Source organism: Scyliorhinus canicula, chromosome 19 (assembly GCF_902713615.1).
Source record: "Scyliorhinus canicula chromosome 19, sScyCan1.1, whole genome shotgun sequence".
Classification (NCBI taxonomy): domain Eukaryota; kingdom Metazoa; phylum Chordata; class Chondrichthyes; order Carcharhiniformes; family Scyliorhinidae; genus Scyliorhinus; species Scyliorhinus canicula.
This window is the reverse complement of record NC_052164.1, coordinates 94,050,878-94,067,181: the sequence shown is the minus strand read 5'-3', so window position 1 is coordinate 94,067,181 and position 16,304 is coordinate 94,050,878. Positions and strand designations below refer to the sequence as shown.

The 16,304-nt window shown below is 48.4% G+C and overlaps 1 protein-coding gene across 2 annotated transcripts in view; it reads left to right on the top strand.

The window, feature by feature from the left end:
- sidt2 (SID1 transmembrane family, member 2) overlaps positions 1–16,304 on the top strand; it is a 112,591-nt gene that overhangs the window by 77,661 nt on the left and 18,626 nt on the right. For both annotated transcript variants that reach the window (XM_038778620.1, XM_038778619.1), the window contains 5 exons: positions 1,557–1,630; positions 3,875–3,998; positions 5,539–5,656; positions 9,528–9,664; positions 10,807–10,915. In XM_038778620.1, the coding sequence (XP_038634548.1) occupies positions 1,557–1,630; positions 3,875–3,998; positions 5,539–5,656; positions 9,528–9,664; positions 10,807–10,915 (562 nt within the window). The remainder of the gene's footprint in view (positions 1–1,556; positions 1,631–3,874; positions 3,999–5,538; positions 5,657–9,527; positions 9,665–10,806; positions 10,916–16,304) is intronic.

Genomic DNA, 16,304 nt, shown 5'->3' with positions numbered 1-16,304 from the left:
TAATGATGCCGGAAGTGATCCCTCTGGTGGCACCGGTCTGGAAGTGCGCTATTAAAAGTTGACATTTCAGCCGCTCATATTTGAGGCCTCAGTGCGGCCGTGAAGCAGTGGGTCCAGGAGAATGAGTCTTGGAAATCCGTGTGCCCAGTACTGGGCCTCCTGCAATTTCTGAAGCAAACTCCTTTAGTGGGCAGAAATTTGGGAATACAATGGGGTGGTTTTGCCGATTTCCACACCCGCGTTTCCCAATGCTGGGAATTTAACAGCCATGAACCGGCTGGCAAAACTACGGCTCCTGCCTGCTGGCCCAGACTCCATGCTGGAAACTGGAAACTCTGGAATGAGAGTGGCTCATCGAAGCCTCATACCACACAGGCTACACACAGCCCGGATAATCGCAGACTATGGGGGTATTTTTCCCCGCGCCCCCCACATTGTGTTCCTCTGAGGCGGCTGGACTCCACGCTTTCACCTCCCGATTCAGCGTCTTCCCCGCTGACCTCACCAACTCCAGCTTCCGCAGAGTTCCATCCTTTGCATCACACTTTGTTCCCCCGCCTTGCGCCCCGGTCTCCCAGCTGAACCCTGCCAGCTCAAGACCACTGTGTCCCCCGCCCCCCCTCCCCCCGCACATCCAGAGTGATGGACCCTCAGTCAGCTCAACCCTCCCCTCGAGAATGCAGCCCCTCAAACTCTTCATCTCGTTAATTTTCTCGCTGCCGTTAGAAACCTCCTGAAAACCCACTTCCCCTTGTTCCTGGTCATCCCTCCTACTCCCTTCCCCTTGTTCCTGGTCATCCCTCCTACTCCCTTCCCCTTGTTCCTGGTCATCCCTCCTACTCCCTTCCCCTTGTTCCTGGTCATCCCTCCTACTCCCTTCCCCTTGTTCCTGGTCATCCCTCCTACTCCCTTCCCCTTGTTCCTGGTCATCCCTCCTACTCCCTTCCCCTTGTTCCTGGTCATCCCTCCTACTCCCTTCCCCTTGTTCCTGGTCATCCCTCCTACTCCCTTCCCCTTGTTCCTGGTCATCCCTCCTACTCCCTTCCCCTTGTTCCTGGTCATCCCTCCTACTCCCTTCCCCTTGTTCCTGGTCATCCCCTCCTACTCCCTTCCCCTTGTTCCTGGTCATCCCTCCTACTCCCTTCCCCTTGTTCCTGGTCATCCCTCCTACTCCCTTCCCCTTGTTCCTGGTCATCCCTCCTACTCCCTTCCCCTTGTTCCTGGTCATCCCCTCCTACTGTCCCTACTTGGTATCCAGATTGTCCAGAGCGAGCCGTCACCAGCCCATTTCATTACTTCAAGGGCGCTATGTCAATGTAATTGCTGGAGAGAAAGATGAGTCAGGCGACATTTCAGCAAAATGTTACCCAAATCATTTTGAAAGAGCTGAATTGACAAATGACCTCTCCTCATCAAAGTTTGTGAAGAGATTGGGCGGCCAAAGAGCAAACACAAAGGGCAATACACACAAAAATAATCAAATAACATCGGTTGACCCAGTGCCATTGTCAACTGGAGATTACTGACAGATTTATTCATCATTCTCATCCCAACAGGTTTTCAATATCACGGGAAATCAAGACATTTGTTACTACAATTTCATGTGCGCCCACCCACTGGGGGTGCTCAGGTCAGTGACCGTGCCATTGCTGCTGTTTCAACGTCTTTAATGCAGTGACCATGCTGATATAATGGTGTTGAGGCAGAGGAGATGGGTTTTATGGCGGACAGTGAGAAGAAAACCTATTCTCTCGATTGAATCGGTGCTCCCTGACCTTTGTTATACTGCATGCTGGAGGGAATAGAATCGCCTTTATTTTTGTTTTATAAATATTTTTATTCTCCTCCTTTTTCACATTTTCTCCCGTATTTACACCCACCAGCAATAAACAGCAACAGATATGTCAGTCGCCATATCATTAACAACGATCCCACCCTCCCACCAACCCCCAAACATCAGTCCGCATGTTTACATAAACAAATGACAAAAAGGAATCAGGGATTATCCATAGTCATCCTTAATATGCACAGCCCCCCTCCCCCCCCCCACCCAACCCTCCCACCCATCCCCCCCCCCCAACTAATGTTCGATGTTATCCAGTTCTTGAAAGTGCATAATAAGTAATGCCCATGACTTGTAGAACCCCTCCAAGCTTCCCGTCAGTTCAAACCCAACCTTCTCAAGGGTCAAGTATTCCAACAGGTCCCCCCGCCAGGCCAGGGCACAGGGTGGAGAGGCTGCTCTCCATCCCAGCAGGATCCGCCTTCGGGCGATCAACGAGGCGAAGGCTACAACATCTGCCTCCGTACCCGTTTCCAACCCTGGCTGGTCCGAAACCCCGAATATGGCCTCCCGGGGACCCGGGTCCAGTTTCACATGCACCACCTTGGAAACTACCCGAAAAACCTCCTTCCAGTAATCCTCTAGCTTTGGACAGGGCCAGAACATACGAACGTGATTAGCAGGGCCCCCCCACAACGTTCACACACTCAACTACTCCTTCAAAGAATCGGCTCATCCTCGCCCTTGCGAGGTGCGCTCTATATACCACCTTCAGCTGTATCAGCTCCAACCTTGCGCACGAGGTGAAGGCATTTACTCTCCGGAGCACCTCACACCCTCACACCAGAACCCCTCCTCTATAACCTCTCCCAACTCTTCCTCCCACTTTGCCTCCCAGAGTCGCCTTTATAAAGGACAATAATTTATTTTTATTTTCGGGTTATGGGCATCGCCAGCAAACCCATTATTGCCATCCCTAATTTCTCTTCAGAAGGTGGTAATGCCACCAATACCTCTTACGACCCCCCCCCCCCCCCCCCCCCCCCCTCCGCCGAACCCCCATTGCTGGTTTTCCTGTGGCGGATGCGGCAAGCCATTACCCATTGGTGGAATCTTCTTGTCCCACCAAAGTCCGCGTATCTTTGCATGGCTTGGCTACTCCGTTGCCAGGGAACTCACCGCTGACTTTGGCGTGATCGGAAGGTCACGCTGGCGGGAAGGGCCGGAAAATGTACCCTGCAACCTTTGTGGTGAATTTGCTCCCAGCCAGGGTATGGTAGGGTGCTTTATGCCAGGGACACTTAAGCCTTTTTCTTTTGCAAAAATATACTTTTTTTCTTAAGTATCTGAATGAACATTACAACCATTTGAAGATGGCCATGTTCAATAATATTCCGGTTCTCTACATAGACCAAATCGTACTCTTGAGTTGCTCCAATATCGTCAAAGAAACATTACAGACATTTCAAAATGGTCATTACAAATGGTGCAAAGATATTTAAGTTGTCCACATAGATCAAACTGCACTCTGAGGTGCTTCCATATAATTGTGATACATTCACTGTATACATTCAGTGTGAGTCATTCAGCCCAGTGGGTTCTGTATAATTCCCAGCCCCTGGGTTCACTATGGCTGAAAGGTCATTTAAGGAACAGCCTTTTCCTTTCATTTTTACTCCATTCTTCACGTTACAAAGCCAAGGTGCAGAGTGGGCAGGGCAAGCCCTTAATCCATCTCTTTGCTTGTTCAAAAAAAACAATTCAAATTGAGATTGAACCCAATTCATGGTCTCCACAAGAGAGACATACAAGACTCTTGGGCTCGATCTGCCGCTTTTGATCTTGGCCAAAAGGCCATGATGCCACGCGTTTCCATGGAGAAATGAATGGTGTGTAACTTGAATCTGGAGATGACGGTGCTCCCGTGTACCTGCAGCCCTCGTCCTTCGAGGAGGCTGCGGGTTGGAAAGCAGCATCTACTCTTGTGCATGATAGTCTGATGCAGAACGGGAACTGGCTGTTAGCCATCCCCATTTATCGCTTTCTTCTGCTGGTGTATTCAGAGTTAATTGTGTCTTTTTTCTCTGACAGTGCATTTAACAATATCCTGAGTAACCTTGGATACCTGATGCTGGGCTTGCTTTTCCTGCTCATTGTTCTGCAGCGTGAGATTCTGCACAAACGAGCCTTGATGCGGAACGACATTTGTGCATTGGTACAAACCTCCTTCCTATTTGCTTTAGCTATAGCGTTTGTATTAATGATATTGGACGTGGTTAACAGTATTGTAACGTGGTGGGGTAAGGTGTGGGGCCTATCATAGGCATTAAATTACCTTTAATAATCGCACCCTATTTTTATATTGCACCTGTAACATAATAAAACATCACCAGGTGGCTTCACAGGGGCATTAAAAAACAAAGTGTGGTGCCAGACACACAAACTGTGATGATCTAAAGTTTTGCCAATGAGGTACGTTTTGGGCACTATCTTAAAAGAAGGAAAGTGTGGCAACGAGGTGCAGGATGGAATTCCAGAACTTAACAACTAGGCTACTGAAGGTGCGGCCACCAATGCTGGGACACTTAAATTCAGGGTGATCAAAAGGCTAGAGTTCGAGCAACGCAGGTACCTTGGGAATTGTGGGGATGGAGGAAATTCCAGAGGTTGGGAGGGCGAGGCCGTGAAGGGATTGGAAAACAAGGATGAGAATTTTAAAATCAAGGCATAGCTTGACTGGGACCCAGTATAGATCAGCGAGAGTGTGGGAGACCAGCTAGGAGTGCACTGGAATAATCCTGTATAATAGTAATGATGGCATGAATGAATCATCTATGATAGTATGCTTCATGATATTATCAAGTGACGGTTTCATGTATTTGTGCTAAATTATTTTGTCACTGGTGTAATGTAGAGGAACACAGCAATTAATAGGCTCAGAGTAAGATCACCCAACAACAACACCAATTTATAATTATAGAGATTCTTTATGTAATAAAGCATCACAAGATCCTCCATAGGAACATTAGAGAAGAACATTTGACACCAAGAAGATACTATAGCAGATAACCAAAGAACTTTAAGGAGTGTCTTCAGGGAGGATAAAGAGAAATAGATGCGGGGGGGATTCAGGGGAGAGTTCCGGATCCTTGGCAGCTAAAGGCATGGCCAACAATTGAAATCGAAGATGGTCAAGAGGCCAGAATTGGAGGGCCGCAGATATCTCAGAGTTTGGGGACGAGAGGAGATTGTAGAGCTAGGGAGGGGGTGAAGGGAGAAAGTAAGGATGAGAATTTGCAACTGCATATTGATGAATGACCAGCTGGTCTATTTCACAGCATGGTAACAGTCAAGAAAGTGCAGGAACTTCCCTACAATGGGGCCTTTCACATCCACCAGACTATGAGACAAAGGTAGTATTACCAAGGGGGATTGGCTGACACTCTGGAAGGGCAAGTTAATGCCTTGGCTGCGATGCCTAATCACAACTGGAGAAGCGTCCCCCAGCCATAGGTTAACCCCTTTCTGATGGGCTAATTGTGAGATCTAGCCAAGCAAATTTGGGCCTGAGGGGTTTGAACTTGATCCCACATTGATCTTATCTGAGGGCTGGCCATGAGTTCATTCTTAAGTCTCGCTGATCCAACCAGCCCTGAAATATAAACATGAAAGAAGACAAATCCAAAAGCTGCACTTGATCTAACACAGAGCAATATTTGATCCGTCTGTCTCTCTGATTGTCTCTGTCTCTGTAGGAGTGTGGAATCCCTAAGCACTTTGGTTTGTTTTATGCGATGGGGACTGCCCTGATGATGGAAGGGCTGCTCAGTGCCTGTTACCACGTGTGCCCGAACTACACTAACTTTCAGTTTGGTGAGTTTGATCTAATTTCTAACGTAGCTAAGAACTGCCACGTCATCTCAGGCTCAGGGGCAAAAGGTGGTACGTGAAATCGTGTTTAGGCTGCTGATGGTGGGAGTCCATTGAGAATGACCATGACGGACAACTGTCCACCACAAGGCTGAGAAATGAGGAGAGAAGTGAGTGAACGTTTGTTTTAAAAAATCAGACAGGATAGATCTTAGCGTGTTTTCAGCGGCAAAAAGCAGCGCAATGCATTATGTCACTGACAGAGGGAAGAGAAAGATGACAGTTCTTCAGAATGAGGAACGGTGAAATGGAGTATACGTTACTCTGGACTTCTGTGTCACTTCCTTTTTTTTCATAAATTTAGAATACCCAATTAATTTTTTCCAATTAAGGGGCAATTTAGTGTGGCCAATCCACCTGCCCCGCACATCTTTTGGGTTGTGGGGGTGAAACCCACGCAAACACGGGGAGAATGTGCAAACTCCACACGGGCAGTGACCCAGAGCTGGGATCAAATCTGGGACCTCGGCGCCGTGAGGCAGCAGTGCCAACCACTGCGCTGCCCTTCTGTGTCAACTCCTGAGGTGTCTCAGAGCTGGGACATTTAAAATTCTTGGTGATCAAAGGGCTAGAGTTAGAGGAACTCAGGTACCTCTGGAATTGTGGGGGTGGAGGAAATTCCAGAGGTTGGGAGGGCTTCCTGAGGTGTTTCGGAGCAGCCCTGCTTGAGGCCCGGAAGAGATAGCACCAGAACTCATAGAAATTGAAGGGACGCAAAAAGAGAAGTGGCAAGGTATTAAAATACAGTAATAATATGTGAAATGCCCCCTGATGATCTCTTCATAATAGCAGATCTCTCCCTGGCTCCATATATTCGGACAAAGCAATAAGTGGAGAAAGCCCGGTCACATCTTTCAAATAAGCAAAGAAAGGCTTTCATTTATAAAACACCTTCATAACCACCAGACGTTGCAAAGCTCTTACAGTCAACAGAGTTCTTTTGAAGTCTAGTCTCTGTTCTATTTTAGGAAACGTGACAGCTAATTTGCTCCCACAAACAGCAATGTGATTGATAAGAATGTAATCTGTCTCCATGACGCCGATCGGAGGCTGGGAGTAACCCCTCTTCTATTCGAAATAGTGCGATGGGATCTTCCATCTCCATTTGAGAGGGAAGATGGGGACTTGGTTTAATGGTTAATGCAAAGACGGCTCAGCACTCCCCCAGTACTGCACTGGAGTGTCAGCCTAGATTGGTGTCCTTGGGCGAAATTCTCCGACCCCACGCTGGGTCGGAGAATCGCCAGGGGCCGCCGGAAATCCCGCCCCCGCCGTGGAAGAAATTCTCTGCCGCCCGGGAATTGGCGGGGACGGGAATCGCGCCACGTCGAGCGGCGAGCCCCCTGCGGCGATTCTCCGGCCCGCGATGGGCCGAAGTCCCGCCGCTGGGAGGCCTATCCCGCCGCCGAGGTTTGAACCACCTCTGGTGGCGGCGGGATCGGCGGCGCGAGCGGGCCCCCGGGGTACTGGGGGGGGGGGGGGGGCGTGGGGCGATCGGACCCCGGGGGGTGCCCCCACGGTGGCCAGGCCCGCGATCGGGGCCCACCGATCGGCCGGCGGGCCAGTGCCGTGGGGGCACTCTTTCTCTTCTGCCGCCGCCACGGCCTACACCTTGGCGGAGACGGAAGAGAATCCCCCAGCGCGCATGTGCCGGTGGTGACGTCACCGGCGCATGCGCAAACCGGCGAAGGCCTTTCGGCCGGCGCCGGGTGGCGGGCGTCAAAGGCCGTTGGCGCCGGTTTTGCTGGCAGTCGGCGTGGTGCCAATCGCTCCAGCGCGGGCCTAGCCCCCAAAGGTGCGGAGAATTCCACACCTTTGGGGAGGCCCGACGCCAGAGTGGTTGGCGCCACTCCCCTACGCCAGGACCCCCCGCCCCGCCGGGTAGGGGAGAATCCCGCCCCTTAAGTCTGAACTGGGATTTGAACCAACAATATTCTGACTCAGAAATGAGAGTGCTTCTAACATGTAAAGTATTTTAAAAACTTGTCCCACTGTTGCTGGCCTACTTCATTGGGCCATAGTCCAAGGCAGGGCACTTTTACAAGGAATTGAATTAAGCCCTTCCAATATTTTGGCCCTTGCCTTAATGTTCACCACATCCCACTAAAGGAATTTTTGCAACATCCAAATCTCAGAGCCTGTCAAGGTGGCGGTTTCTGAGGAAAGGACCTTATGTTGGAGAATGTAGTGTTTGGTGTTCGATTATGTTTGTTTAGATGTGTTCTCTGTGTATGTTTACTTAATTTTTGATGCGGTCACTTAATTAAAAAAATGAAATGGAGGCAAGCTGCTGTGAGCATGAGAGAGCAGACATTTTAAAGCAAAGGTAGTTTTAAAGGATTTACATTTGTATTGGTAATATTAGGAACAAGGAATTGTTATAAGTGAGTTTAATTTAATGTTTCTGTGCCTGGAAGGGTAAAACCTATAGTTAGATTCATGCTGGACAACGGTGTGGTGGTCAGTTTCAATTCCAACTGTGATTCTATTGTGCTTAGAGAAGGTTACAGTGTGCAGAATAAGTGGAGCTAGCAGTGGTTTCTTAGCAACTGGAGGTCCTTGTAAGGATAAAAAAAAGCTTTTAAGTTTTAGTTTTAGCTGAATTTGTGGGCAGTTGGGACAGGACCTTGGAGAGTGAACATCGCTCAACTCTGCCAGAAGAAAGGCTGGACAGGACAGGAGCTGCAAAGAGGCAGGCTTCCTAAAGTACAAGTCACAGTACAGATAACCAGGGAATTGGGACGGAAAGAGTGTCTAAGATGACTGGATTTAAGTGAACATAGACCAATGTATTGTATAGAAGAAATCAAGGAAGAGTTAAAAAAGTATTCTGAGTTAGAGACAATTACAGATTTAAAGTGGGACAGCAGCCTTGAAAGGCAAATCAAATGTCTGATATTTTAATACATTCTGTGGATCAAGAGTTAAAGCAATTGTGAGCAGTTTGCACAGCAGTCAAGACAAAGAAATCCTAAAGGAGTTGGTGTAAAATCCTGGACTGGATTCACTGCTAAAAGTGGAGCAGAAGCTATATTTAAAAGGATCATTTGTAAAACCTGGTCTGGATTCAGGAATGCAAACCGCTAAGGGAAAGCACAATTATGAGAGAAAATTTTAACGGGTGTTTTTGGGAGTGGAGTTTAGAAACTCTCACTTGACGATCCTCTGGGGGTCTTTGAGGAGGCATCCACAAACATCCACAGATGTTCACTTGGGGTTCAGAGTGGAGATGGGGGGAAGACAGGAGAATGGGGATGAGAAAAATATCAGACATGATTGAATGGCGGAGCAGACTCGATGGGCTGAGTGGCCTAATTCTGTTTCTATGTCTTAAGTAGAGTGTATTTGCCCACAGTCATCTTTCGTGCTCAAAAGAGACTTTGTGTTAATGAGACCATTGTCTCTTAAGATGTATTTTGTTATCCATGTTAATCCTAAAACTTGTGTGTATTTGTTAAGCTAAAGGGGGGGGGGGAGGTAAAGTTATTTGGTATCATAATCAAATTTTTTCATGTTTAATAAATGTTTCTTTCTTTTTGTTAAAACTAATTAGCGGTCCCGTGACTCTCTTCCTCCAGGTTTTATAAAGGTCTTTTGAGCCAGGGTTCTTTTCTGGGATCTTCCCTTCCAGTTATAACACCAACTGGGATTGCGAACATTGAATAAAACTCCTGTTACGCACGTAGATGCGAGTGTATCATCGCTGCTTAAAAGACAGCAATGAGCACAGCTCATCTATTTTACAGTGAATAAGTACTGAGGTAGGAATGTGTTACTTGTTATGTCCTGACGCCTGTTTCTGTTTGGCACACAGACACATCTTTCATGTACATGATAGCAGGTCTCTGCATGCTGAAGCTATACCAGAAGCGTCACCCAGACATCAATGCCAGTGCCTATTCCGCTTATGCCTGCCTTGCCTTAGTCATATTCTTCTCCGTGTTGGGAGTGGTGAGTATATCTTTTCACTGGGAAGCACATCTGATTCTAAGCTGAGGTCATCCGAAACTCTGCTGCCCATATCTTAACTGGCGGTAGGGATCCCGGGGAGTTCGGCTGGGCAATCCTGGAGCAATTGCAGAGGATACCCCTGGCTGAGCACCATCGCTGAATCGCTTTTAAAAAGAAACATACAAGAGCCCTCCACACCTCAAGCCTCACCCCCACCCCGTACACTCGACATGCCCCATCCATGGCAAACAATGCCCCCACCCCGAGCCCCCTCATACCCTCCATGTCAACCTACGCACCCCACCCATCCCCATGATCCCAGTACACTCCATGCAAACATCTGTCTCCTCCCCCCATCCAGCCCCATGTCCCTTTACAGCTCCTGTGCCAACTTAATATCAACTCATGCCAACACATGCCCCCCAGCCACCAGCCTTTGCCAAGCTTACAATGCTAACTCCCCCGCTATCCATTTTAGGACTCGTGCTGAGATTAAAATAAAGTTCCAAGTGTATATTATGGACATTTTTTTTTTTAAAACACTCATTCACAAAACAAAATTATTAAATTTTCATTCCTTCACTACACTGTTCCTTCTAACAAGGAACACTTAATTCATTTGCATAATCCCTTATAAAAACAGCACTGGAATCCATTGCTGTCAGTCACATGTCGAGCAGACCAGATAAGGATGGTAGATTGCTTCCCTATAGCACATTAGTGAACCAGATGGGTTTTTAACAAAAATCATCACTGGGACTAGTTTTCAATTCCAGATTTTATTAATCGAATTTTAATTTTTCCACCTGCCATGGGGGGGATTTGAACACGTCTGCCCTGGGCATTAACCTGGGCCTCTGGATTAATAGCCCAGTAACACTCTATTACACCAAGCCTCCAACCTTAGCGGTCAATGGCTAACAAAGCCATCTAGTTAGAGAGTGTGGAAGGACCTTTGATTTGTCCAGGCTAACAGAAGTCAAGTGGGGTCCGGTCCCCTTTGGTTCAAGGGGTGGGAGGGGAGAGCGGGGACGCGGAGTCAATCCTAGCTACGTATTTCAGCCAGAAATTGACAAGAGAGAGTCAGGAGATTTGTTTCTAATGCCAAGGAATTCTCTTTATGTTTCCTTCTTTCTGTGCAGGTCTTTGGGAAGGATTACATCGTATTCTGGGCTGTTTTCTCCTTTATTCACATCCTGGCCACACTTTTGCTCAGTATTCAACTCTACTATATGGGCCGCTGGAAACTTGGTAATTATTGTCTCTTCCACACTGGGATTTTGCTGGGGAATGTTCAGAAAATAAATATTTTTTTTTTAGCTGTCCATTCTCTCTGCGTCTTATCTAGCATCAGACCCGAGGACAGGCTGCAACTCACGCCTCCCTCTGATAAGCACATGGTGGGGGTACGAACTTAACATGGGTTTTACTATTCACAACCACCAGCTCTACACTTGGTCAGTTTTATTTTCTGTTGGGCTTCCTGTGGAAGCTATTGATTTGGGTGTGAGGCAAATGGCTGGATCACCATTGATCCAGTCGCTACTTCCTATTCTATGATAATCTATGATTAACTTAGGACAAAAGTTCGGCACAACATTGGGGGCCGAAGGGCTTGTCCTGTGCTGTATTCCTCTATTTCCGGCACAGTGGTTAGCACTGCTGCCTCACAGCGCCAGGGACCCGGGTTCGATTCCGGCCTTGGGTGACTGTGTGGAGTTTGCACTTTCTCCCCGTGTCTGCGTGGGTTTCATCCGGATGTCCCAGTTTCTTCCCACAGTCCAAAGATGTGCAGGTTACGTGGATTGGCCATGATAAATTGTGCCTTAGTGTCCAAAGATGTGCAGGTTACGTGGATTGGCAATGCTAAATTGCCCCTTAATGTCCAAAGATATGCAGGTTAGATGGATTGACCTTGCTAAATTACGCCTTAGTGTCCAAAGATGTACAGGTTAGGAATGCAGGGATGGGGCAAGGCACTGGGGTCTGGTTGGGTGCTCTTGGAGAGAGTCGGTGCAGACTTGAGAGGCCGAATGGATCCTTCTGCACCTTAGGGATTCTGTGATTCCGTCCAAGATTGATTTCCTTTCCTTATTATGTTATGGGATGTGCATATTCCTGGCAAACCCAGCCCTAATTGCCTTTAAAATGAATGGCTCACTCAGCCATTTCAGAGGCATTTAAGAGTTAATCTGCATTGTGGTGGATCTGGAGCCATATGTTGGCCACACCAGGTAAGGGATGAAATTAGTGAAGCAGATGGGTCTTTGCAACAATCAATGATAGTTTCATGGTCACCATTATTGGGGTTAGCCTTCAATTGCAGTTTTTTTTTCAATTAATTTAGTTTAAATTTCACCAACTGCCTTGGTGGTGTTTGAACCCATGTCCTCACAGCATTATCCTGGGTCTCGGGGTTACCAGCTCAGCGACGATATCACTATGGCACCACCTTCCCACTGGTTTTGTGAATTAGGTCAGGGATTACAGGCTCCCATTGTGTCGGAGCATTCCTGAGCTGAGCTGTCACATGGATACCACCATTTTATGCACAGAAATGATTTGATTGGGAAAGAAATACTTCCATTTATTTAACATCTTACTGCATTGTCAAATTTCCTCAAATGCTAGGTGCTGTATTTGAAAAATAAATAAAATTGAAAATCGCTTATTGTCACGAGTAGGCTTCAATGAAGTTACTGTGAAAAGCCCCTAGTCGCCACATTCCGGCGCCTGTCCTGGGAGGCTGGTACGGGAATCGAACCGTGCTGCTGGCCTGCTTGGTCTGCTTTAAAAGCCAGCGATTTAGCCCAGTGAGCTAAACCAGCCCCTATTTTTATAGTTACCAATGTTACATGAAAAAATATAGAAACTATTGCACTTGAAATGTCTTCTGGAGTGCCACAGACTTGCCCAAATGATGGATGATTTTTAAAAAATATATATTTTTATTCTCCTTATTCACATTTTCTCCCGAATTTACACCCACCAACAATAAACAATAATCAGCAACAGATATGGGATCCGTGCTCGGACCACTGTTGTTTGTGATATACGTAAATGATCTGGACGAAGGTATAGGTGGTCTGATTAGCAAGTTTGCAGATGATACTAAGATTGGTGGAGTTGCAGATACCGAGGAGGACTGTCAGAGAATACAGCAAAATATAGATAGATTGGAGAGTTGGGCAGAGAAATGGCAGATGGAGTTCAGTCCAGGCAAATGCGAGGTGATGCATTTTGGAAGATCTAATTCAAGAGCGAACTATATGGTCAATGGAAGAGTCCTGGGGAAAATTGATGTACAGAGAGATCTGGGAGTTCAGATCAATTGTACCCTGAAGGTGGCAACGCAGGTCGATAGAGTGGTCAAGAAGGCATACAGCATGCTTGCCTTCATCGGATGGGGCATTGAGTACAAGAGTCGGCAGGTCATGTTACAGTTGTATATGGCTTTAGTTAGGCCACATTTGGAATACTGCGTGCAGTTCTGGTCACCACGTTACCAGAAGGATTTGGATGCTTTAGAGAGGGTGCAGAGGAGGTTCACCAGGGTGTTGCCTGGTATGGAGGGTGCTAGCTATGAAGAAAGGTTGAGTAGATTAGGATTGTTTTTGTTGGAAATACGGAGGTTGAGGGGGGACCTGATTGAGGTCTACAAAATTATGAGAGGTATGGACAGGGTGGATAGCAACAAGCTTTTTCCAAAAGTGGGGGTGTCAATTACAAGGGGTCACGATTTCAAGATGAGAGGGGGAAAGTTTAAGGGAGATGTGCGTGGAAAGTTTTTTATGCAGAGGGTGGTGGGTGCCTGGAACGCTTTGCCAGCGGAGGTGGTAGAGGCGGGCACGATAACATCATTTAAGATGCATCTAGACAGATATATGAACGGGCGGGGAACAGAGGGAAGTAGATACTTGGAAAATAGGCGACATAGAACATAGAACAGTACAGCACAGAACAGGCCCTTCGGCCCTCGATGTTGTGCCGAACAATGATCACCCTACTTAAACCCACGTAACCCGTATACCCATAACCCAACAATCCCCCCATTAACCTTACACTACGGGCAATTTAGCATGGCCAATCCACCTAACCCGCACATCTTTGGACTGTGGGAGGAAACCGGAGCACCCGGAGGAAACCCACGCACACACGGGGAGGACGTGCAGACTCCACACAGACAGTGACCCAGCCGGGAATCGAACCTGGGACCCTGGAGCTGTGAAGCATTGATGCTAACCACCATGCTACCGTGAGGCCCCAGGTTTAGATAAAGGATCTGGATCGGCGCAGGCTGGGAGGGCCGAAGGGCCTGTTCCTGTGCTGTAATTTTCTTTGTTCTTTGTTCTATGTCAATCCCCATAACAATAACAACGATCCCATCCTCCCACCAACCCCCAAACATCAGCCCGCATGTTTACATAAACAAATGACAAAAGAATCAGGGATTACCCATAGTCACCCTTAATATACACAGCCCCCCCCCCCCCCCGCAACCCTCCCACCTATCCCCCCCCAACTAATGTTCAATGTTATCCAGTTCTTGAAAGTGCATAATAAATAATGCCCATGAATTGTAGAACCCCTCCGAGCTTCCCCTCAGTTCAAACTTAACCTTCTCATGTGTCAAGTATTCCAACAGGTCCCCCCGCCACGCCAAGGCACAGTGTGGAGAGGCTGCTCTCCATCCCAGCAGGATCCGCCTTCGGGTGATCAACGAGACGAAGGCTACGATATCTGCCTCCGCACCCGTTTCCAACCCTGGCTGGTCCGACACCCCGAATATGGCCTCCAGGGGACCTGGGTCCAGTTCCACGTGCACCACCTTGGAAATTACCTCTGTATACCACCTTCATCTGTATCAGCCCCAACCTCGCACATGAGGTGGAGGCATTTACTCTCCGGAACACCTCACACCAGACCCCCTACTCTATAACCTCTCCCAACTCTTCCTCCCACTTTGCTTTGATCCCTTCCAGTGGTGCCTTATCCTCGTCCAAAATAGCTCCGGACACCGCTGACACTACCCCCTTCTCCAGTCCCCCTGTCGTCAGCACCTCCTCCAGCAATGTGGAGGCCGGCTCCACCTGGAAGCTCTGTATCTCCTTTCTGGCAAAATCTCAAACCTGCATGTATCTAAACTTTTCCTCCTGCTCCAGCCCATACTTCGCTTCCAGCTCCCTCAATCCTGCAAACCGAACCCTAAGAAACAAATCTTTTAGAGTCTTAATCCCCTTCTCCTCCCATTTCCGAAAGCTTCCATCCCACCTCCCTGGCTCAAATCTGTGGTTCCCCCGAATCGGCATTTCCCTTGACCCTGCCCCCAACCCGAAGTGTTGGCGAAACTGCCTCCAGATTTTCAATGAAGCTACTATTACCGGACTCCTTGAGTATTTCCCCGGAGCTATCGGGAGCGGCGCTGTTGCTAGTGCTTTCAGTCCCGACCCCCTGCACAAACTTGCCTCCATTCTGACCCACTGGGAATCAACCCCCCCGACCCAGCTCCCCACCTTCTCCACATTCGCCGCCCAGTAGTAGTACATCAGGTTCGGGAGACCCAAACCCCCTGCCTGCCTTCCCCTCTGTAGCAGCACCTTCCTCACTCTGGCCACCTTCCCTCCCCATATGAGCGAGGTAATCCTTCCCTCAGTCTCCCTGAAAAAAGCCTTTGGCAGGAAAATCAGTAGGCATTGATAAATAAACAGAAATCCTGGCAACACATTCATTTTAACCGCCTGCACCCGACCCGCCAGTGACAGAGGGAGACCATCCCACCTCGCCAGGTCAGCTTTCACTCTCCCCACCAAATTAGTGATGTTGTATCTGCGAAGCCTTCCCCACTCCCGGGCAACCTGCACCCCCAAATACTTAAAGTGGGTCCCTGCCCTGCGGAATGGCAGCCCCACCACCCCTGCCCCCACCCCTAGCTGAGACACCAAAAAATACTCACTCTTGTCCAGGTTCAGCTTGTACCCCGAGAAAGACCCAAATACTCGCAGTAGCTCCAATATTCATCCTATCGATGCACTCGGTTCCGACACATACAGCAGCAAATCATCGGCATATAAGGACACCCTATGCTCTATCCCCCCCGCACTATTCCTTTCCATGCTCCCGAACTTCTTAATGCGATGGCCAACGGCTCAATCGCAAGCGCAAACAGCAGGGGGGACATAGGACATCCCTGCCTCGTCCCACGGTGGAGAGAAAAGTATCTCAAACTGATGTTGTTTGTGTGGACACTCGCCTTTGGCTCCTTATATAGTAACTTTACCCAGTTCACAAATCTTGGTCCAATCCCAAACCGTTCCAGAACTGCCATTATGTACCCCCATTCTACCCGGTCAAACGCCTTCTCGGCACCCAATGCCACAACCACCTCTGTTTCCTTCCCTTCCGCCGGTGGTATAACGACGCCCAAACCCCTCCTAATGTTCGAAAACAGCTGCCTCCCTTTCACAAACCCCGTCTGATCCTCACCTATCACCTTCGGGAGGCAATCCTCCAGCCTACCCGCCAGTACCTTCGCCAATACTTTTGCGTCCGCATTCAGAAGTGATGTGGGCCTATACGACCCACACTCCGTCGGATCCTTATCTTTTTTTAACAACGGTGAAATCGATGCCTGCCCCAAGGT